The 21,882-nt window shown below is 55.8% G+C and overlaps 1 protein-coding gene across 10 annotated transcripts in view; it reads right to left on the bottom strand.

The window, feature by feature from the left end:
• Positions 1-1,320: 1,320 nt before the first annotated feature.
• LOC140635419 (SLAM family member 8-like) overlaps positions 1,321-21,882 on the bottom strand; it is a 74,440-nt gene continuing 53,878 nt past the window's right edge. Inside the window, exons 1-7 of one of the 10 annotated variants that reach the window (XM_072830076.1) lie at positions 11,547-11,647; positions 8,727-8,743; positions 7,965-8,327; positions 6,141-6,437; positions 5,218-5,352; positions 4,951-5,041; positions 1,321-4,360 (exon numbers count right to left, since the gene is read on the bottom strand). In XM_072830076.1, the coding sequence (XP_072686177.1) occupies positions 4,983-5,041; positions 5,218-5,352; positions 6,141-6,437; positions 7,965-8,327; positions 8,727-8,743; positions 11,547-11,629 (954 nt within the window). In that variant the 5' untranslated portion in view covers positions 11,630-11,647 and the 3' untranslated portion in view covers positions 1,321-4,360; positions 4,951-4,982. Of the gene's footprint in view, positions 4,361-4,384; positions 4,684-4,950; positions 5,042-5,217; positions 5,358-6,140; positions 6,438-7,964; positions 8,328-8,726; positions 8,744-11,546; positions 11,701-11,786; positions 11,923-21,882 lie in introns of those variants that run through there. The other 9 variants (XM_072830077.1, XM_072830079.1, XM_072830078.1 and 6 more) reach the window with 9 other exon arrangements.

The following is a 21,882-nucleotide window of genomic DNA, read 5'->3' as shown; positions in this document are numbered from 1 at the left end:
GGATCCCCATCAGGCTGGCCAGTCCCCTGTGACCACAAGGGAGCAGGACACTCACTGGGACAGTCAGTGAGAGTGGGAGAGAAGGTAGGATGAGAAGAGGGTGAGAGAGAATCTCGGGAAAATCACCCGAGGGAAAACCACTGCCCTGCATGGAGAGCAGGGTGATGCGGTTTTTGTGGGGCCATTCATTGTGGGTGCTGGGATGGGGCAGGAGCAGGACCAGGAGAGGATGGCCAGGCAGCAGCACCTCAGGTGGAGGAGCACCCAGACAACAGGATACAGAAGGGCCCATGTCACCCTGTAACCACAGCTCCCAGTGTGGCCTGATAGCACTGGGTTAGCAGAGAAACGATGGGAAAGCCGGGCTGTGGATAGGAGTCAGGATTCTTCAGGGAAACAGAGTCATAGGATCTTGATAAGCATGAAGACATTTACTGTCAGGAGGGTCTCACATGACTAGAGAGGCTGACAGGTCTAGAGCCTGCACTAGGTGAGCCAGGCTGAGACCCAGGGAAGATCTGCTGCTGGGGTTCAAGTCCAAGGTGGTCAGGCTGGAGACAGAAGGACGAGCCTGTGCTGCAGTGCCTGTCCCATGGCCACCTACTGCCGAATTCTTTCTTGTTCAGGGGGGTCAGTCTTTCCTCCTGCTCAGGCCTTCCACTGATTGGATGAGGCCCACCCACACTGTGGAGGGCAGTCTGCTTTACTCAACGTTCATCCCTGTAAGTGTATTTCATCCAAAATCTCTTCATATAAACATCCAGAATAATGCTTGGCCATGACTCTTAGCACTGGAATCTAGCCAAGTTGATACACATAATAAATTATCACACTACAAAATCACTAATCCAAATAAATCTAGAAGGGCCAATTAACATTAGAGAGAGAAGACTTCAGAGCAAGGAACATTTCTGGGGATGAAGAAGAAAAGTACATAATAAGGAAAGGTCAAGTATGCAACAAGGGAGAAGAAGCTGACGTGTGTGAGCGCCTAACAGCAAAGCACCGAACACATGAAGCAAAGCTGACAGATCTGAAGGAGAAGCACATGGATCCACTGTCACAGAGAGCAGAGCATCCTCCCCCGAGAGTGGCCCGAGGGAATGGAAAATCACCAAGAACACACACGATAAATACGACCATGACTCAATTCAAACTCAGTGATATTTAGAGAGTATTCAACTCTTAACACCAGACAACACATTCCTTTCAAGTGCACCTGGAGAACTCCCCAAAGTATTGTCTTATCCTGGGTACTAACACAAACCGTGAGTATTTTTAAATATTTGAAATAACATATTTCTCTGACCATAATAGAAATAGAGTAGAAATTTTTGTAAATATTTTATTCATTAGAGAAAGAGAGCATGAGCAAGGGGAAGGGAGAAGCAGACACCTGTCGAGCAGGGATTCTGACGCAAGGCTTAATTCCAGGACCCTAGGATCATGACCTTGGTCAAGGGCAGGCATTGAACCCACTAAGCTATGCAGGTGCCTCTTGAGTAGAATTTAATAACAGGAAAATTTGCAAACATGCAGAAATTAAACAAATCACTTCTTAATAACTCATGACTCAAAGAGGAAGTCTCGAGGGAAATTTTAAATATTTGGAGTGAATGGATATAAAAATACAAGTATTCAAAATGAGTGAAAACAAGCTAACCCAGTGCTTTAGGGAAATATATATGATGACAGGTGGATGTTGCAAAAGAAGAAATGCTTGAAGTTAATAATTTAAGCATTTACCTTATGAATCTACAAAAAAGAGCAAATTAAGCCCAGAGCAAGTGGAAGAAAGGAAATAAGAAAGAAAAGAGCAGAGAGAGTGAAACTGATAAATCTAATAAAGCATATTGACAAAAATCCCTGAAGTTAATATCGCTAATAGTGGTGAAAAACTGAAAGCTTTCCCCTTAAGATTAGGAAGGAGGCAAGGCTGTTTGCTCTCCCCACTGCTTTTCACCATTCACTTGCAAGTCTGAGCAGTGCAATAACAAGAAAAAGAAATAAAATAAAATATAGATTAAAATGGTAAAGAGAAAACTTGTGTTTATCATAGACACTATTTATATGTTTGTCTGCACAGAAAGTCCCGTGGACTCTACAGAAAAATCCCTGGACTAATATGTGAGTTCAGCAAGGCAGCAGGACAGAAGGCCCACAGGGAGGGAAGGGACCCACCCTCACACTAGTCAGGAATGGAACACAGATTTAGAAGTGTGTACTCCCAGTTGAGGGGAGTGCACCGGGGTCTTGAGTGTTCTGCAGAGATGGGGAGTCATCTAGTGGAGCTCAACAGAATGGGTGACAGGGGCAGGGCCCGGGTGCTGGGGGGGCCCCTGAGGCTCTGTGGGAGGTGCTGTGGCTTCGAGCCCTCACCTCCATCCTCACACCCTTACTGTCTGGTCTAAACTGAACACAGGAACCATGCAAACATGAAGTTGGGGCACTTCTGTCACAGACTGTGTGCGGTGTGGCTACTGAGGCAGTGAGCACCCGCTGTGGTTACTACTCCCACGGACCAGAAATGGAGTTTACTGCTCCCCGCCAGCACCAAGGGGGAGCCCTAGGGATCCTGCAGGGAAGGGAGCTGAGCTCAGAAATGTATGCAGATTCAGACACCGACCTGCTCTGCCACCTTCCAGATGTTGACAATGTCCTCAGATACTCAGAGTCCTGCTGACACTGTGATCTAGGTGTCTGTGGGACAGCCCTCGTCCTGAGGTACATGCAGCTGTGTGGCTGGAAGGTGGTGTATGTGTGTGTGTGTGTGTCTGTGTGTGTCTGTGTGTGCATGCCTGCGGGCTCCTGTGCGGAAGAAGAGGTTTGGGGATGACAAGCCTCTCTGCTTTCCTCTGTTCTCAGGGGATCTACCTGCTTCCAGTGCAATCTGAGGCTCAGCTGGGAGACGGAGAGGAAGGGACATTTGAGACTCAGTTTGTCCTGCTTGAATTACTAATTCAGGTGAATAGCAGGGAGCTGTGTCACCTGGGGGAATGGTGGAAGAGCACATAAGGAGAGAAAAGTCATCCCATACCAAGAGGTGACCTTACCATATTTTTCTTGGGTTCAGGTGAACTGCTCCCACCTCTCCCATGAACAAAACAGGCACATTTACTGTGTGATTGTAATTACTTCTGCATTCCTTCCTGTGGGAGGGGAGCTCCTGCTCTTTCTCACCAGATCCCAGGTGTTACAGAAAGGGCAGCTGGGCTGTGACCCTGGGAGGAGAGGATGGGGGAGGACACAGGGGCAGGGATGAGGACAAGGGGCTGCAGTGCAGGGCCTGGGACTTAGCAGACAGCATCAGGTGGGGAGGCAGGGCTAGGCATCTCTGCTGGGATGGGACACTGAGCCCTGGGAGCAGGGGTCCCAGAAGTAAAGGACACAGGAGATGGGAAGGAGGCTGTCTCAAATCCTGAGGAGCACCACCAGTGAGGGAAGAGGGGCCCTGGAGGGGCAGCTGAGGAGCCTGGGAGGGTGGCAGGTGGGGGGGGGGTGTCAAGGAGGGTGGCCAGTAGGGACCCGAGGGCACAGGGTGTGGAACATGAAAGGGTATCACCAGGGTCACCTCCTGGTGATCTAGGGGCCCTGTGAGGTGAGGCCTAGGAGCGGGCTCAGGTGTTGAGCAGGGAGATGGGGTGAGGGCTGCAGGGAAGGGGCACAGGTCAGACAGACAACCAGGGAGAGTAATGCACACAGGACACGTCCCCAGAGAAGGTCCTACAGTGGGGGGGAAATCCTCACTGAGACCCCAGGACCTCAGCATCCTCCGCAGGGAGAGGAGAAGGAGGGAGGCAGGTGTCAATCAACACAGCCTGTTAAAAGCTAACTGGTAGGACCCAGAAACTTCCATTTCTTCCTGAACAGTAGGAGGCTCTGCCATTTGCAGCAGGACAGGACAGAAGGGAGCTTTGCCAGGACTCGGGACGGACAGCCGAGGGCTGGGGAGCCGCGCCCTGGAGCCCCGATCCCCGGGCTGGGTCCCGGCCCAGCGCTCCCAGCTGCGCGGCCTCCAGAGTCAGCCCCCAAGGCCTCCTTCTACTGACCCGACCCTGCGCACAAGACCCCCACGTCACGGCATGTGCACGAGGCCCGGGAGGTCCCAGCCTGCACGAGGTCAGAGCAGTGCGGGCCACAGAGCAGCACGCAGCCGGAGCTGACCGCCACGGAGGCATCGCGTCCCTGAATAGCTCTCGGCCCAGCCTGACCGCGGGCTGCTCTTCAGACTGTCCCGGTGGGAGGCTGTGAGTCACAGTGGTGCGTCCAGGGGGCGAGGGTCTGAAGGTAGTTTGCTGTCCTATAGATGAGGAGGAGAGCAGAGTCCATCCAGGGGTGTCCGGGCCGAGGCTGAGCCGACCTGGAACATGTTGGTACCAATACATTGACTCAGTTTCCCTCTTGCTCTACCACTGTGTGTGTCTCATGGTGAACGTGTGCAGAACCACTTAGCATAGACACTAGCTGATGCTTGGACCAGCCAGTCCCTCACCAGAGGAGTCAGAGGAGGAAGAGGTGAGACCAAGGCTGCAGGCATCATGGTCCCAAGACAGGTGTCCCCAGGGGGCCGGATTCTCCTGCTTCTTCCAATTAAATCCTCATCAGGGCCCTGCCTGGCCTGCGGACCTCACAGTAAACAGTAGTGAGAAGCATCTCTCCTTCTAGACGTGCTGCACCCCTACCCTGGAATACAGACAGAGGTTCCCACAGCAGCAGATGGACAGAGAGGCCCCAGAGGGACCCCCACAGACCCAGTGCTGCTGACATGACCTCCCCTAATCACTCAGCACTACATGGGCCCCGAAGTGAATTTTGTAGCTAATACTGTGTGTCTGGAAAGGATTCCAGGGGCATCAGGGTCAGATCCTGTGGATGATGGGGATTGACAAGCACATACCCAGGCACACAGGGATGTGGGAGGACCCAGGATGCCCCCTCTCCCAGGCTCACCTGGTCCCTGCTGAGTCCAGACCCCTGCTGGCTCAGCTCTGCAGAGTGGATGCCATCATTGGGTCCCTATGCTCCTCCTGGGACCCTGCACCTGAAACATAAACAGAAGGAGCTGAAGTCTGAGCCCTGGAAACCTGTAACCTCCCCTCTATGACCCCAAGGCCATGGCTGCCCCCACCAGCCTCCTGCAGGGACATCCCCTGAGCAGTAAAGGCAGGAGGAAGGGAGCCCAGGGTCCAGGGCCCGGGGAGGAGAAGTGCAACCTGCCTCTCCCAGGCTCCAGGCTCTTCTTCACCCCTCTCCTCCAGAGAAACAGTCCAGCTCCCAGGATCAGCAGCAGGACCACAACAGTCACCAGGATGCCGGGTAGATGGTCAGCATCACTCTGTCCCTGTGGATCTGCTTCCCTCGCACAGAGAGATGGAGAAATTTAAGGACCGAGAGAAGAACAGATGCCCATTGCCCAGCACGTGGACACATCTGGAGACCCCTGCTCAGAAGCTGAGGAGGGAGCAGCAAGGCAGGTGCTTTCACTCAACACTTCCGGAGCTCCTGCTCGAAGCCCGGGGGCTGAGAGGAACAGGACACGGTGCCCACCCCTGAGGACACCTCTGTGGGAGGAGGGTGAGAACGTGCCAGAAGGAGCCAGCCAGAGCCATCCCAGGGCACAGGAGCTCCCAGCCTGTACACACGTGGTCAGGGAGGGCCTCCTGGAGGAGGTAATGGGAAACCTCGTCCTGAGGGATGAGTGCAGGGAGCAGACAGGCAGGGTGGGTGCCACCTTCCAGGAAGGAGGGCCATGAACAGGGAGGGGGGCACCTCGCCAGTCCTGGAGCTCCAGCACCCATTGGGGCAGGTGGGAGGGGGACCAAGCAGGGAGGAGCCAGGTAGGAGGGTGAGAGGGAGGCAGGGGTCTCTTTCCAGAGGGTCCAGTGGGTCCCTGAGCGATGAGCTCCCCTGGGATGGGGGATACTGAGGCATCAGGGCCCCAGCAGCTGGTGGAGGAGGGGGGAGGGCCGAGGGGGCACATGGGGCACCGGGTCACTCATCGACTCAGGGAAACACAGACTGTGAGCAAACAGCCCGGGGGGGCCGAGCTGGGACAAGAATTCAAGGAGAAGCAGACGGCCTGCTGAGCTCCTGAGCTGTCTGAGCCCTGGGAGCCCCTCCCCTCTGCAGGATGCACTCACTGTGGCCACAGATGTCCCCAAGGTCCAAGGTGGCAGTTGTCTGGTCCACCTGGTTCCTGAGCACACAGGTGAGGCTGGCATTGGGCTGGCTCAGGGGCAGGCTCAGAGCCAGGGTCCAGGGGTTGGTGGCTGGTCCTGTGGCCTCTCGTTGTTCCAGCTCCCTGGGGAGACCCCTGCTCTCCCAGGACATGGTCAGGTCCTCCCTGGTTCCCGGGGCGTCACACTGCACAGTGACGTTGCACCAGCCTGGGGTGATGGACAGATTCGTGGTCCTGATCTGGGGAAGGGGCAGAGGCTCTGCGGCAGGAAGGACAAGAGGACAGAGGGTCATGTGAGTGGAAAATATCACACCTCAGTCTTTGTCCTGTGGAATCTCCCTGAAGCTCTGGCCTCCTCCCCCTCAGGATGGTGAAAGCATTTTATAGATGACACAGAAGTGACCAAATATACAGCAGGTGCATAAGGATGGAGCCAGTGAGTTCAGCTCTATGGGACTTCTGTAGATTGAGAAAGACTAAAACTATCACGTGAAAAAATAAATGCTGGAGCCCAGTGACCCACAACTAATTAATTAAAGAAAGTGAGGTGTCCCCTAGAAGAAAGAGAAGTCTAGGGCCTGATTTATCAGGATCTAGAGCCTGCCTGTGCTTATCCTCAGATGATGCCCAAGCCCTGAAATTGGCCCCATGTTCCCACCATGAAAGACTGTTATGGGGGGCACCTTGGTGCCCCCTAGGAAAGACCACCCTCTGTGTGGTTGGAATATGCACTGAACTTTGGTTCCACCCGTGAAGCCAAGGGACAGGCTAACAGGCTGACACAGATCCTTAGAATCTGTGGGACCTGAGGCTCCCACTCTCTCTGGAGCAGACAGCTCCCTGGGCAGAGGGGGGTGCAGGGAGAGAGCAGGATGCTCCCTGAGATCCTGAGAAAGGACTGCCATGTGCACTCCTATATCTGTGGAGGTTTAGAGCTGGACCAGTGGAGTCTGTGAGTGAGCTGCTCGGGCTGAGGCTAAAAGGGGATCGGGGGAAAGGGTGGAGAACCACACGTGGGAGTCTGGATCCTACTTCGTGACGAGTGACCCCAGCTATGCTGACGTGCTGACCCTCAGAACCTGAAGGTGTCTTAGATTCCAAGTCAATGCTGGTCTGAGGCTGCTAACCAGCTGAGCCTAAACCAGAGATGGTCTGGATGTCTTGATGGGCCCCATGTGATCACAGGGTCCTCCCAAGTAGAAGGAGGCAGGAGAGGAGGTCCGAGGGACCCAGTGCCAGAGGCACTCATCCCAGCAGTGCTGGCTGTGCAGGTGGAGGAAAGGGCCACGACCCAGGGAATGCAGGTGCCACCAGGAGGGGGGACAGGAAAAGAAATGGATTCTCCCTGGAGCCTCCAGAGAGGAGCACAGCCCTGCCCACACCCGGACCTCAAGGCACAGGCTCTGGGGTCTGACTCCTGCCCGACAGCACAGTAGGACCCTCAGGTGGGGTGTGGTGAGCCCCTGAGGTGTCCTCACCTGTCCCAGCGGCACAGACAGCTAAGGGACAGCCTGAGGACCCTGAGTCCTGTGGGGACAGTAGTGTTAAGGCAAAATCCCCACTTCCCCCCACAGGGGTTCCCCTCCCGAAGCACCAAAGTGATTCCATCCCTGGGGTGACTCTCAGCTCTGCCTGCATTTGTGGCGAACACCCTGCATCTGATTCCAGGGGAGAAGAGAGAGTCTGAAGGCTGGGGTCTGGGGGGAGCCCTGTGAGCCGGGCACGGGGACCCTCCAGGGACAGAGGAAGGAGGTGAGCTCTGGGGCTGGGGGAGGGGCCTACACACCATACACAGTCAGGTGGAAATCCTGGTCGTATTGTCTTCCTCTCGTGTAGGAGTCTCGAGCCCGGTACAGCCCAGTGTCCTCCAGGGTCAGGTTGTCAATCCTCAGGGTGGTTATGTTGAACACATGGACCCTCTTCTGGAACTTGTCCTGCCAGTTGACCCATTCTGGAACATCTGCCCCAGGAAAGACCTGCAGCATGACTATGTAGTTCGATCTGAATACAATGCCCCATGATATCTTCTCCAGCTCATCTACTGGAGGCAAGTCTGGATTTCTGATCACATGAAAGGACACAGAAGCTCCTTGCATCCCGTTCAGGGAAACAGCGTTTCCAGAACTCTGGGTCCCAGGGCTGCCGACACCTAGGGCATAGGACACAGAAAATGTGAATGGTTTTCCAGTAGGAATAAAGGAGAAAACCATAGAATACATCTTTAAAAAAAAAAAAAAGATTTTATTTATTTATTCATGAGAGACACAAGGAAGGAGGCAGATACATAGGCAGAGGGAGAAGCAGGATCCCCGCAAGGAGACTGATGTGGGACCCAATCCTAACCCTCAGGATCACAACCTAAGCCAAAGGCAGATGCTCAACTGCTGAGCCTCCCAGGCGTCCCCCCTAGAACCTATCTTGTCATGAAATCCCTCCCATGTGCTCCGTGACTCCTGGAAGGCAGGGAATGCATGAATGTGAAGCGATGCTGGAATCACTCCTGTCCCAGGGCAGCGTCCCCTTGACCAGGTCACACGAACTCGCTCACCTGCAGGGTCTTGACCCCTAAAAGCGAGAGGATGAAGTGCATGGGACTTGGACCAACAACAGCTCTAGCACATTTTCGGTCCCTACCGAGAGCATTCTGCTGGAGGCAGCTGCTCACTGGGCTGCAGAGACCCCTCCTGCACACAGGCCCTGGCGCCCTCCCCTGGGGTGGAGGCTGCAGCCAGGGCTTCCCCTCTGGGGAGCAGGGAGCAGCTAAGGTGGTAGACGGCCCCCAGGGACAGCGGGTCACACAGAGGGGGACTCCGTCTTGCAGTCACCCTGTGTCCTGCTCTCTGGGATAAAGCCCACTGCCATGTTGGGGGCTGACCCGGGGAGAGGCCTACATGGGGAGGGGTGACGGCCACCTCTGTCCAACAGTCTGTGTGGTCAGCACATGTGGAAGCCTCTTACTTAACACATGTACATGGCCCCTTTTGCAGCTCTGCTTCCCTCTCATGTCCCTGAAGTTTCTCCCCCCCGCCCCCTGCAAACACTGTCACACTGAGCTGCTTTGGATGGACTCTCTGCTCAGGGACATAGATCATCCAATGGGGGAGCATCTGACCCCCCATGGGTGCATATAAAGCACATGGGGCACACATGTCACATATGAGTGCATGTTTGATAGACGTGTGGGTAAATACGTCACACACGGTTGTGTACATGTCACACATAGGTGTGTAGGTGCAGGGATAACTGACTGGGGGGTCTAATCGATCAAGGCAGGTCATGTCCCCTCCTGCCGGCCTCCGCTCATTGCCCTCCTAAGAGACCCCAGCAAACTCTTCTTGATAAATCTTAGGTTTGCCATCAACACACAGTGACCACATCTCTTCTTAAAGATTTATTGATATTAGAGAAAGAGAGTCAGAGAGCAAGTGGTGGAGAGGCAGAGGAGAGAGACTCTCAAGCATACGTCCTGCTGACCAAGGAGCCTGACCCGGGGCACAATTAACAACCTTGAGATCCTGAACCGAGGCCAAATCAAGAGTCCGCCGCTTACCCGCTGGCCACTCGGGACCTCCAATACCATATTAATTTTAATGAGAATTTCTCCTGTAAATGAACTTGGTGGCTCCCCCGTGAATTCACTGACAGAACAGTGTCCTGTAGACCTGCGTCCCCACCCCAGTCAGCACCCGGGCCTCATTTAATGGTGAAATGTGCACAATGTGGCACACACAGGACAGTAAGTATAAATCAGAGACACAGCCCTTGTTCCCCAAGGGGGACCGTGTCCTTGGGAGTCCCCAAGGGGCAGCAGGTCAGAATCCGGGACGGCACCTGCCCCAGGGCAGCTCCCCGAGTCTCCTGAGCACAGTGTCTCTCTCTGAGCCCCAGCCGGAGGGGTCAGCCCAGGGGGGCAGGGAGAAAGAAGCTGGGGTACTCTGGCCAGGCTTTTAATTGGGAGCAGTTCCTGTCCTGAGGGTGCCCTGCACCTCCGTGTCCCCACACCAGGGAGCAGCTGGGCTCCTTCAGACAGTATCGGCACCCCCTGCTCAGGAGCAGAGGCAGGGAGGGCAGAGGGCCAGGGGATCGCCAGGGGCCTGGAGAGAGCACCCCTCCCTTCTTGGAAGGATGAGGACATGAGACGAAAGGCCTGGCTCCTGGCTCTGAAGGTCCCCAAACAGGCTCCCTGGCTATCGGCACTTGTCAGGATCAGGACTAGGACAGGACAGGAGGTTCCACATAGAGCAGAGGCTCGGAGAAGCCCCAGGAGAGTCCAGACCAGGGGGACACACCCTGTCCCAGGATGTCACAGCTGGGGGGACTTCCAGGGGACCTTTCCCAGAGAAGGGGCTCCATCGGGTGAACCTGTGCAGGTCACACAGGGCAGAGCAGACCTGGAGCTGGATTCCCTGTCCCCAGTCCCTTGCTTCCCCCACAGGGAATCCTAAACTCTCCCTCTGGCCCCTCCCCTCCCTGCCCTGCACCCCCGTCCCCTGCTGTGTCCAGGGGCTCCTCCCTCCCAGCACTGCTGTCTGGTCAGCAGGGTCTGAGGTGTTCTGTGGTTCTTTCTTTCTTTCTTTCTTTCTTTCTTTCTTTCTTTCTTTCTTTCTTTCCTTTCTTTCCTTTCTTTCTCTTCCTACCCAGATGCTTATGGAGGAAATTATAATATACTCTATGTGTCTGATTAAAAAAATTGAAAAGTGAAAGTCCATATATTGTTGACATGTAGTTACTCCTTAAAAGGGTCTCAATGTTCTGCAAAGCTCAGTTCTTAATGTGTAAACACCCTTTTTACTGAAGCCCAGTGATGCCAGAAATTTTGTAGAATGGGAGTAGCCCTCAGAGAGTATGCTCAAATCAAACACCACAGACAATAAAAAGCTATCTCAAGTTCTTATTTACTTGTTACACAAAAGCAGATGGTCTGATGAGGTAAGACACAGAAAATAGCGCTGTTAGCACAGACCTTCTTTCAGTTCCCTTTCCGGGAACCCCTCTGCTTCCCTCCTGACCCCCCAGGGCACCCCCACCGGGAGCCCCTGTCCTCAGTCTCCTGTTCCAGGCACAGTCTCACATGCAGCAGGGGCACAGACCCCTTGAATTCTGGAGGCCGCCTTTCCTTCCTTTTCCAACAGAATGTCACCATAGTCAGGCCTCATGTCGCCCCAGGAGCCAGAGGACACCTGCTTTCTTCTCCAGCTCAGCCCTGGGCTCTGGGTCGGCCCCGCCCGGGCACAGCAGCTGCAGGGGCTGCCCGGTCCCCTGAGCATCGCAGGCCAGGGGGTGCCCGTCCCCACCCTGAGTCCCCGCCGCCCCCGCTTGGTCTCCTCCATCCCTCTCCCCAGGGGGCTATGGGCTCTCCTGGCCTCACCCCTGCTGGGGGTTCTGTCCTGCAGCCAGGCAGCCAGGGTCAGGGCTCCCAGCCTGGCCTCCGCCAGAAGCTCCTGTGTTCATTCCGCTGCCCCCGGGGCTGGAAACCAGACGCACCGCGTGTGCTCCATATCACAGGGCTGCTTCCTCTGCTCCTCCCCAGAGACACCAGACAGCCCCGCAGCTCCTGCCTCCCTGCCCGCCCGGGGGTCCTCCCTCCCCGGGAGCCCGGGCCACTCACTGAGGATGAGGCTGGTGAGTCCCAGGAGCCAGGAGGCCCCGCCCAGGTGGGGGTCCCTTGAGCAAGGGCCCATGGCAGGCTCCTTCCCTGCTGGGCCTCCGCTGCTGGGGGGGGGGGGCGGGGCGGGGAGGGAAGGCCCATGGCAGGCTGCCTCCCTGCTGGGCCTCCGCTGCTTACGGGGGCGGGGCGGGGAGGGAAGGGGAAGCATCTCGAACACAGAGGAAGAGAGGAAGGCAGGAAGGCGTCACAAACACTCAAATAGCTCTTAGCTCTAGTCCTACTGTCCATTGGATATTAGCCCATTCAGGTCTCTCCTGTTACCTCAGCTCCTGCAGTGGGCTCAGGAGATCATTGCAGAGCAAATGTAGGAACAGCCCCGTCTAGGAGCCCCAGTGCAGGGGAGGCCCCAACCCTGTGCTCACAAGCAGCCTGGTGGTCTCTCCTCCCCAGTCTGCACCCCTAGGGCCCCTGACCTGTGTCCCTGGGCTCCCGAACAGCCCCGGGCCCTGCTTGCCAGCACCAGCCGATGGCCAGGCACAGAGGCACATCTTAGAGCCAAGGACAGGGGGCCTCTCCTGCTTTGGGCCTGTCCTGTCTTTACACCATTTAACCAGTCAGATTTCCTTTCTGAGTTTCTATGAGCATCACTGCTGGGTGTGTAAGGAAGAAGCTGTGAGCACGAGAACCAAGCTCTCCTGAGAAGTGTCCACCACCCTCCACCCGCAGCAGCCCCTATGGGCGTGTCCCTCCTGTCTGCACCCTAGGGCCCGCCCTGTCCCCACGCACAGGGCACAGCCCCCCCAGGAGCAGCACCCCAGCCAGCACTTCCCTGGGAGGCTCTGCTCACTATGGACCTGCGCTCCCACACAGGCAGGGGTGCAGAGGGACAGGCTACTCTGGCAACAGGAGGACAGCCTGTCCTGTCCCACCATGTGGCCTCCTGCAAGTCCCCACATCCAGTCTGGGCTCCCCCAACCCACTCTGAGCCCCGTCAGACCAGAGAGCCCTCAGCCCTGTCCTGTCCCGGCTCCCACCCACTGATGGGAGATCCCTTCCCAGGGCGTCCCTGAGCCTTGTGGGTACAAACCCCTGGGATGGAGTCCAGACCTGGGCAGTTCAATCCCTGGTCACTTCAGGCGGAGGGGCAGCAAGTGGGCTCTGCCCCCATCCCCATTCCCTCCTGGGTGAGGACTATTTGCTTGTGGAAACCACAGCTTGGGGTGGGGAGGGGTTCCCTGAGGGAGCCCCGAGGACCTGCTGGGCAAGGACCCTGGAAGGTCAGCCAGCTCGCCCTCCATGCTGGCCCAGCACCAGGGACTTTTTACAGCTCTAGGCCACTGGTCTTTCCTGACCCAAGTCCCTGGCAGACCTTGAGGTGCCACACTGAGGGGGAGAGAGGCCAGGCCTGACCCAGGGCAGCCTCTCTCATTCTCACACCCGCAAGTAGAGGATACAAGCCTGTGGTTGCAATCTCGAAGCTTCTGACGTCCAGCCCTTTGCAGATCACAGCTACCCGCCACACTGGCTGAATCACCCACAGCCCAGTGTCTCCAGCCCCAGGCAGGCAGTCAGACCTGCAAGGGTGCTGACTGGAGCAGCTCATGTGGGCGCTCTCTGCTCCTCCCCAGTCTCCCTTGACAAGACACCTGGTTTCAGGTTCAGGGGGGCCCCCTTCTCCCTCCCACTGGCCCCTGGCGTGTGATGGGCACAGGATAGACCAGTGTGCTGGCGGCAGAGCTCCAGGAAGACAGGTGGGAGATGCCACTCCCACTTCCACCAGGAAGCTGAGCTACTGTGGGCAAAGCCTACCCGCCTCGTGTGTCAACAGATTGGGCCGGCCTGGCAGCTGTGCTGGGAGGATGGGATAAATGTAGTACAACAACCCCCACCACCACCACCCAGTAGCACCAGCAGCCACAGCCCTGCTTCCCCCTCTGCGTCCTCGGGGAGCAGGGCTGAGTCCGAGGCAGAGGAGGTGGCCGTGGGACCCCCAGGCTGCAGGGGTGCTGGGTGTGAGGAGAGGTAGACTCCAGGAGGAGAGCAGGGGCCTGTGTGTGTGAGATCCCGACCCCGGGGACTGTGAGGCCTCCTGTTGTTCTGAATGGACACTGGGCTCAGGCCTCAGGCCCTGGGAGTCACTCATCCTTCAGAAACCAGCGCCCTCATCCATCACCTGGCGACCGTGATGCCTGGGCCCTCAGATTGACCTCAGTACCTGCGGGTTCCCTCCTCCTGTGTCTTCTCCCCTCTACCTTGCCCATTCCCACACCCCAAACCCCCTCCTACCTGCCTTAACCCATGGGTCCTCCGTGGCCTCACCGTCTCCTCTTCAGTTCAGGGACGTCGCCCAGGTCCTTGAAAGGCCCTGCCGCCCTGGGGGAGACTCTCAAAGTCCTGTCTTGGTCCTCAGGACACCATATCCCCATGAAGGAAATTCTACAATAGTCACTAACCTGCAGCCACTTGGGGACCTCCTGCTGACAAAATGATGTCAGAAAAAAAAAATGATGTCAGGATTGACACACAAAGTAAAATGCGTGTTATTTGACTACAATAAAGAGGCCCCCCTGGGACATCTGGGTGGCTCAGCGGTTTAGCTCCTGCCTTTAGCCCAGAACATGCTCCTGGTGTCCCGGGATCCAGTCCCACATCAGGATCCCTGTATGGAGGCTGCTTCTCCCTCTGCCTATGTCTCTGCCTCTCTCTCTCTCTCTCTCTCTCTCTCTCTCTCTCTCTATATATATATATATATATATATATATATATATATATATATATCTTTCTTTCTCCTGGGAATAAATAAATAAAATCTTTAAAAAAAGAAAAAAAAAAAAGAGGCCCCGTCTGGGGTCTAGTGTCAAATCAAGAGCCAAGGATCCCCCCTTGCCAATTCACAGTCTCCCCACCACCACAGTGAGCTGCTGGGCAGATCCTGAGAGCTCAGGATGGGGGTTTTCTCTTGACATTCGGGCTCTTCCAGAAACTTCTTAACCCACCCAGAAACAGCTCCCTGGTGGGCAGAGAGCTCAGGACCCTGAGCCCGAGGACAAAGGCAGGGCAGCATGACTTCTGTGCTGACAGTGGCTTCAGACTAGAAACCCTCCGGTAGGAGCAGGTGCCACAGTCCGCCCCCAGGGGAGCCCGGGCTCTAGGACCAGACACAGTGAGGCTGCGTCTCACCCTCCCACCCCTTCCCTACTTGTCCCCTGGACACATGGCTGCACGGCCCTGAGCCCCCGAGCTCTCCGCACGGTGGGGACGTGGAGCTGCTTCAGGACTCGCTGGGGGAGTCACGGATGTGCGGGGCCAGCACATCCCAGGGCCCAGGAGACTCCTATTTGACCCACAGTGCCCTTGGAGGAGAGCCCTCCCGCCTCAGGAACCTGCTGGCTTGGCTACTAGACCAGGTTCCCAGGAGCCCCCTCCTGCCTCTCCATTTCCTACTGTCCCCTCAGAAACAGGCCTGACCTGGGGACAGGCAGCCCCGAGGATAGAAACTCCCTCCCTCAGCCAGCTCCCCTCTGCCTTTCCCCACAGGAGCCTGAAGCCCTCGTCCAGGGAGGAGACGTCAGGGTGAATCAGAACATCCTCTCCCACAGGGGCCTGGGTCTTCACCCACCAGAGAGAAAGGACATGAAACCCTGGAGTGAATGATCCCTGTGAGGCCATCAGATAGGATGGGACTGGTGGGCAGAGGCCTGCAGGCTGGGGGCCCTGGGAGGTCACACAGCGGCTGCCCCTTGTCCCCACTGACTGCACCCTCCACAGCCTGTGGCACACTTCAAGGGACCCGGGTCAGGAGCTCCCAGGCCTCCAGCATTCCTGACCCTCCTGCCCTTCTGGTCGCTCCTCCTCGGGTTCCCCATCCTGACTCTGTCCATTCCTGGGCCTGGCTCCTGGGCCCCTTCCTGTCTACACTCACCTTCCCTTGAACCCCAGACTCAACCCTGCAATTGCCTGCTCAACAGGCCCACGTGGAGGCCCAGGGGTCTCCAGCCTGCCCTCAGCCCTGATCCCACTCTGCTCCTCCCCCAGAACTCCCCCTCTCAGGAGTGCACCAGCACCCTCCACGGAGCCCAGGCCCAGGTCCTGGGGACCTTTCCTCCCTCCAAACCCCACCTTGACCCATCAGCAAGTCCCGTGGGCTCCAGTGTAGCTCACGAAGGACAAGGAGTTCCCAGCACCTCCAGCGGGTCTCCATTCTACCCAGAGCACCAGGAGCACCTCTTGCTAACTGTCCAGGGCCCTGAAGCCAGGAGGTGCCAGAGCCGCATCCAAGCCCAGTGGTTCAGCTCCAGAACCCCCGCTTCTAAGTCTAGGCCAAGCCCCCTGCAGCCCTGTGCCGGGTCCTCTCCCAGGCCCACCCTGGCCGCGCAGCCCTGCAGGGTGTCCTCCGCACACAGCCCCGTGGCCTCCCCGCCGGCCTCACGCCCCGCCCCTGCGCCCCTCAGATGCTCTGCTCACCCCCATCCCACCTAGATAGGACCCAGCGCTCTCAGGGCTCAGGCCTTCCCCTATGCCTCTCCCTGCTCACCCATCACACCCTCCAGCCCAGCCTGCGGCCGCTCATCCAGCAGCCAGGCTCCCAGCTCCGCACCGTGGCTCCCGGCACCTCTGCCTGCAGCGTCCTTCCTGGACCTACACGGTTCCCGCTCACACCTGCTCAGCCTCTGCCACTGGCCCCCTGCCCAGGGAGACCCACCTAGAACAGCAGCTCCCCTGCCTGACGCTGCTTCTCTTGGGTCACCCACTGGCACCACCTGACCTTATACATCTACTTGGTCCCTAGTTTATTTCCAGTGTCTCCCCCTAAATACAAGTACCCGGGGCTGGGAATTAATTTTGTTCACCTGTGGGCCCAGCACTGAGTACCATAGTGAGCACTCCACAAACAGGCTGTGGAGGTGGGATCGCCAGAGGGGAAAGCCGGGATTCCAGAGGGAGACCACCTATCTGGCCTCAAGTCCCAGCTCTGCCCTTACAGACTTCGGGATCTTGCAGATCTCAGAAGAGTGTCGAGCCTGTAATAAATGCTATAGAGTTTAACTCTTCTAAAATTGTAGATTAAGATGCTATCCTTGATCAACAAACAGGCTGTATATCTGTTAGTTGGTGGGAAGAGGGTGAGAGAGAGGCATGGAAGAGAGGAAAATCCTCATCTCTCTGATGGAAAGTACAGAGTGCCTGCAACTGATCTGAAAATACTAATGTGAGAACATTATTTTTTGAAATCAATTTTTTTAGAAACATAGAGGTAAATGCCCTAAGAAATAGTTAATATTGCAAGTGATTGTCCTCAGGGAGGCGTGCAGGCTCCCGCTCCACGGGAACCCTCGGGGCACAGGTCCCCCCCCCCGCCCCCCCCGCCCACATCTCTGAGATCAGGACCCTCGTTTGCATTGATGTTACCTAGTGGTACAGACAGTCCTGAGGCAGCAGGTCATCCACGCGGTGTAGCTGTGATAAAACACAGCGGCCCCTGGGAACTGGGAGCACATGGGACGGGCTCCCCTGGAGCAGGGGGCTGCGGACACGGGGGGAAGGAGGCTCTGTGCTGGAAACACTTGCCCCCACTTTCAATCATGTAACATGAGCTTCATCGTCAGGAGCTCCTGCCAGAGGGAACAGGGCACGTTATTTTCTCAGTGACAATGATTTTTTAAAATTTAAGTTTGCCAGCTTCAGACTCCTTTTTTTGAAGTAGGCCCTACGTCCAGTGTGGGCTCGAACCCACCACCCAGATCTAGAATCACCCCCTCTTCTGACGGAGCCAGCCAGGCCCCTGGACCCCCTCTATAAATTAGGTATGACTTGTGAGGACATAAAGCAGGCACCGATTCCTCTGGATTTGCATTTAATCCTGCGAACAGCTTGATGAGGTCAGTCCCGTCAGCGACCACACTGGACTCAGCAGAAGGAGGCACAGAGAGGCTGGGTGACTTGCCCAGGGTCACAGAGCCCTGAGGGGAGGTCAGGAGGGGTCACAGCTGTGAGCGCTCATGTGGGGACCAGGCAGGGGGGGATTCTTCAGGGTCCCCAGGTCATGGTCCCTCCTCCCAGAGTGTCTCCACCTGCCTGACCTGGTGACCGCCCACTCCTCAGAACAGAAAGCAGCCCAGAGAGCTGAATCTGCAGGGAGGGACAGGGTGACAGGCAGCTCACTGGGGACTGCGCTGTGCTGCTGACTTGGGCAGTGTTCTCGGTACCTCAAGGACTGCTCAAGGCCCAGGGTCCAGAATTCGCTCAGGGCCACATATGTCCCCGAATGCCTGCCACCCCAGGAAAGCCTGTCCCACCCCACTCCCCAGGTGCTCTGTCCACTGGTCTCTAGGTCGGTGTCAAGGACTGAGGGGGCTCCTCTGTCCTCCTGAGGATGTTTCAACCCAGACACCTGCATCCAGAGCTTGGTCGCAGACTTAGGAATCTCAAAGGTTCCCCCTTTCCCAATGGTACCCCAGCCCACTCCCAGCCCCAAACATCCGGGACCCAGCCCATTTCAGGTGAGGCCGCCAGACCCCACCCTAACTGTGAGCCAGCACCCCTCCTACATCAGAACCTCCACCTGGATGGCTCCCCTGGGCTCCTACCCTCCAGGTGGGCTCCTCATCCTGAGCTCCTGACTGCACCTTTATGTCTGTACCGCTGCCCCCTTGTCCACCTGTGACCCCTCCCAGTTTCCCTGGCACTCACCACCCCGACCCACTCTTTTGTGATGGTTTTAGCCAGCTGGTGTCTGCAGCCAGAGCCGACTTGGACCACGAGGAACAAGCTATAGGACAAGCCCCTGTGCCCAGGGAGCCTGGGAGCCCTGGGACCGTGCTGAGCCCTCTTCCAGAATCCAGCCACCACCATCACCTGACTTCCTTTTAGAGGATAAACCCACTTGATTCAGCCTCTAGAAACAAGCTTTATTTTTGCTGCTCTCAGACTTCCTAACTTCTATGCATGTACAACAAGAAAGAAGATTAAATCATAAAATCAAACTTTGATTTAAAGAAGACCCCTATCCAAAGCAAAAGTGTGATGTCTGGCCAAAGTTGACCTTCTACTTAATTGTCATTAGGAATGAAGATCAAGGAATAAATACAGATAAGAAAGAACATTAAAAATTATGGGGAAAGGGCAACCCCTGGTGGCTCAGCGCTTTAGCGCCACCTTCAGCCCAGGGCATGATCCTGGAGACCGGGGATCAAGTCCCATGTCAGGCTCCCGGCATGGAGCCTGCTTCTCCCTCTGCCTCTCTCTCTCTCTCTCTCTCTCTCTCTCTGTGTGTGTAATAAATAAATAAAAAATCTTTTTAAAAAATTATGGGAAGTCCAAGATATTGGAGGAATAGGACACCTTAGTTTCCTCTGGTCCCAGGAATCCAGCGAGATCCCCATGAAATCATTCTGTACACTTGCAAACTCAAATGGAGATCCAAGAAGAGAATAGCTGCAACTCTACAAATAGAAAAGTGACCGCGTTCTGCAAGGTAGGAGGCTCAGGGAAGGGAATCCGAGGTGCTACATGGGAAGCTAGACGTGAGGGGAGGGAGCCTCCTGCAGGGGCCCCAGGAGTGATGGAGCAGCAGAGGGAACATTGGAACATTTAGAATTCTGCTCAGGTGAGGGACGTCCCTGCCTGAAAGGTGTTCAGGTGGCAAAGTGGGGGCAGGATCCTGGGTGGGACATGTGCTCTCAGGATCCCCAGGGTCACAGGAAGATAGGGGTGCCTGAGTACAGCAGAGTTCCCAGGCATCAGAGCGAGGAAGCCGGCTGCAATCACTGAGCCCAGGACTGGGCTTTCAGCTTGGGGTGGTCATGAACCCTGAACTGGGGCACAGTCAGCATGACCTTGCTCTGAGCAGGGGTCCAGTATGCAGCAAACCTGCAAGAGCCTCCTTCCTTCCCTAGAAGAATAGCACAGGCAGCCCGCCTCAGGGTTCTGCAGGGTTTGGGGCTCCAAATGGGGTCACATTCATGACATAGAAATGCTAGGGGAGCATGTGGTGCTGAGGGGGGACCAGGCAGACAGGAGTGATGGACTGCTTTTCCCTGAGGATGCACACAGGGAGTAAGATGGCAGAAGAGTAGGGTCCCCAAGTCACCTGTCCCCACCAAATTACCTAGATAACTTTCAAATCATCCTGAAAACCTACGAATTCGGCCTGAGATTTAAAAAGAGAACAGCTGGAATGCTACAGTGAGAAGAGTTGTGCATCAAGGTAGGAAGACGGAAAAAAAAAAATTAAAGAAATAAAAAGGCATCCAAGGGGGAGGGACCCGACGAGGAGCCGGGCTAAGGCCCTGCAGCGAGTGCCCCCAGGACAGGAAAGCCCTGTCCCGGAGAAGCAGGAGCTTCACCAATCTTCCTGGACGGAAAGGTGCTCGCAGGGACTTGGAGCAGGATCCCAGGAGGGGCGGGGATGCCCTCAGGCTCCCTGGGACACTAACAGAGGACCAGTGCCCCGGGGAGAGCACGCCACACCCCGCGGCTGTGCTCCCTAAAGGGCTGCAGGGCGCTGGCGGGGCGGGAGCAGCTCGGAGGGGCTCAGGTGGCGGCTCCGCGCGGAGGGGGCTGTGCAGCCGGGAGCGCGATTCCAGTGGCACAGGCCCGGGAGCCCAGGACACCCAGGGACACATCCCAAGATCCTGCGCTCCCCCTGACAGGCAGAGGCCGGGAGGGCCCAGGACAGCGAGGACGCTCCTGCCGCCTGGCCCAAGCTGTGCAGATTGGCAGCCCCGCCCCCAGAGCATCCAGGCCCCTGCGGACTGAGAGCTGCGGTAGTTACTGCGGGAGCTGACTCCAGGGCTGGGGAGCTGGCCGCCGCCACTGTGGTTGTTCCTCCTGGGGCCTCACAGGATAAACAACCCCCACCGAGCCTCACAGTGGGCTCACCGGATAAACAACTCCCACTGAGCCCGGCACCAGGCAGGGGGCTGAGCAGCTCCCCCAGGTGCTCATACCTGAGAATCAGCACAGCAGGCTCCTCCCCCAGAAGACTAGCTAGAAGGACAGGGGAAAAGCAAGTTATTGACCAAGCAGCACTGGAAAGTTCCAGGGGAAGTCGAGGGATTTACGGTTATATAGAATCAGAGAATACACCCCCTTGTTTATTGTTTTCTATTTGCTTCCCCCTCCCCTCGCTTTTTTTCTTTCTTTCTTTTTTTTTTTTTTCTTTTTTCTCTTCTTTTTCTCCTTTTTCCAGTACAACTTGTTTTTGGCCACTCTGCACTGAGCAAAATGACTAGAAGGAAAAACCTCAAAAGAAAGAATCAGAAACAGTCCTCTCTCCCACAGAGTTACAAAATTTGGATTACAATTCAATGTCAGAAAGCCAATTCCGAAGCACAATTATAAAGCTACTGGTGGCTCTAGGAAAAATCACAAAGGATTCAAGAGACTTCATGACTGCAGAATTTAGATCTAATCAGGCAGAAATTAAAAATTAATTAAATGAGATGCAATCCAAACTAGAGGTCCTAACGATGAGGGTTAACAAGGTAGAAGAACAAGAGAGTGACATAGAAGACAAGTTGATGGCAAGGAGGGAAACTGAGGAAAAAAGAGAAAAACAAAAGATCATGAGGAAAGGTTAAGGGAAATAAATAACAGCCTCAGAAGGAAAAATTACGTTTCATTGGAGTTCCCGAGGGCTCCGAGAGGGACAGAGGTCCAGAATATGTATTTGAACAAATCATAGCTGAGAACTTTCCTACCCTGGGGAGGGAAACAGCCATTCAGATCCAGGAAATAGAAAGATTCCCCCCTAAAATCAATAAAAACCGCTCAACACCTCAACATTTTTTTTTTTTTACACCTCGACGTTTAATAGTGAAACTTGCAAATTCCAAAGATAAAGAGAAGATCCTTAAAGCAGCAAGAGACAAGAAATCTCTCATTTCTATGGGGAGAACTATTATATTAACAGCAGACCTCTCCACAGAGACCTGGCAGGCCAGAAAGGGCTGGCAGGATATATTCAGGGTCCTAAATGAGAAGAACATACAGCCAAGAATACTCTATTCAGCAAGGCTCTCCTTCAGAATAGAAGGAGAGAGAAAGAGCTTCCAAGATAGGCAGAAACTGAGAGAATATGTGACCACCAAACCAG

Source organism: Canis lupus, chromosome 6, assembly GCF_048164855.1.
Source record: "Canis lupus baileyi chromosome 6, mCanLup2.hap1, whole genome shotgun sequence".
NCBI lineage: Eukaryota > Metazoa > Chordata > Mammalia > Carnivora > Canidae > Canis > Canis lupus.
This window is presented reverse-complemented; position numbering and strand designations above follow the sequence as displayed.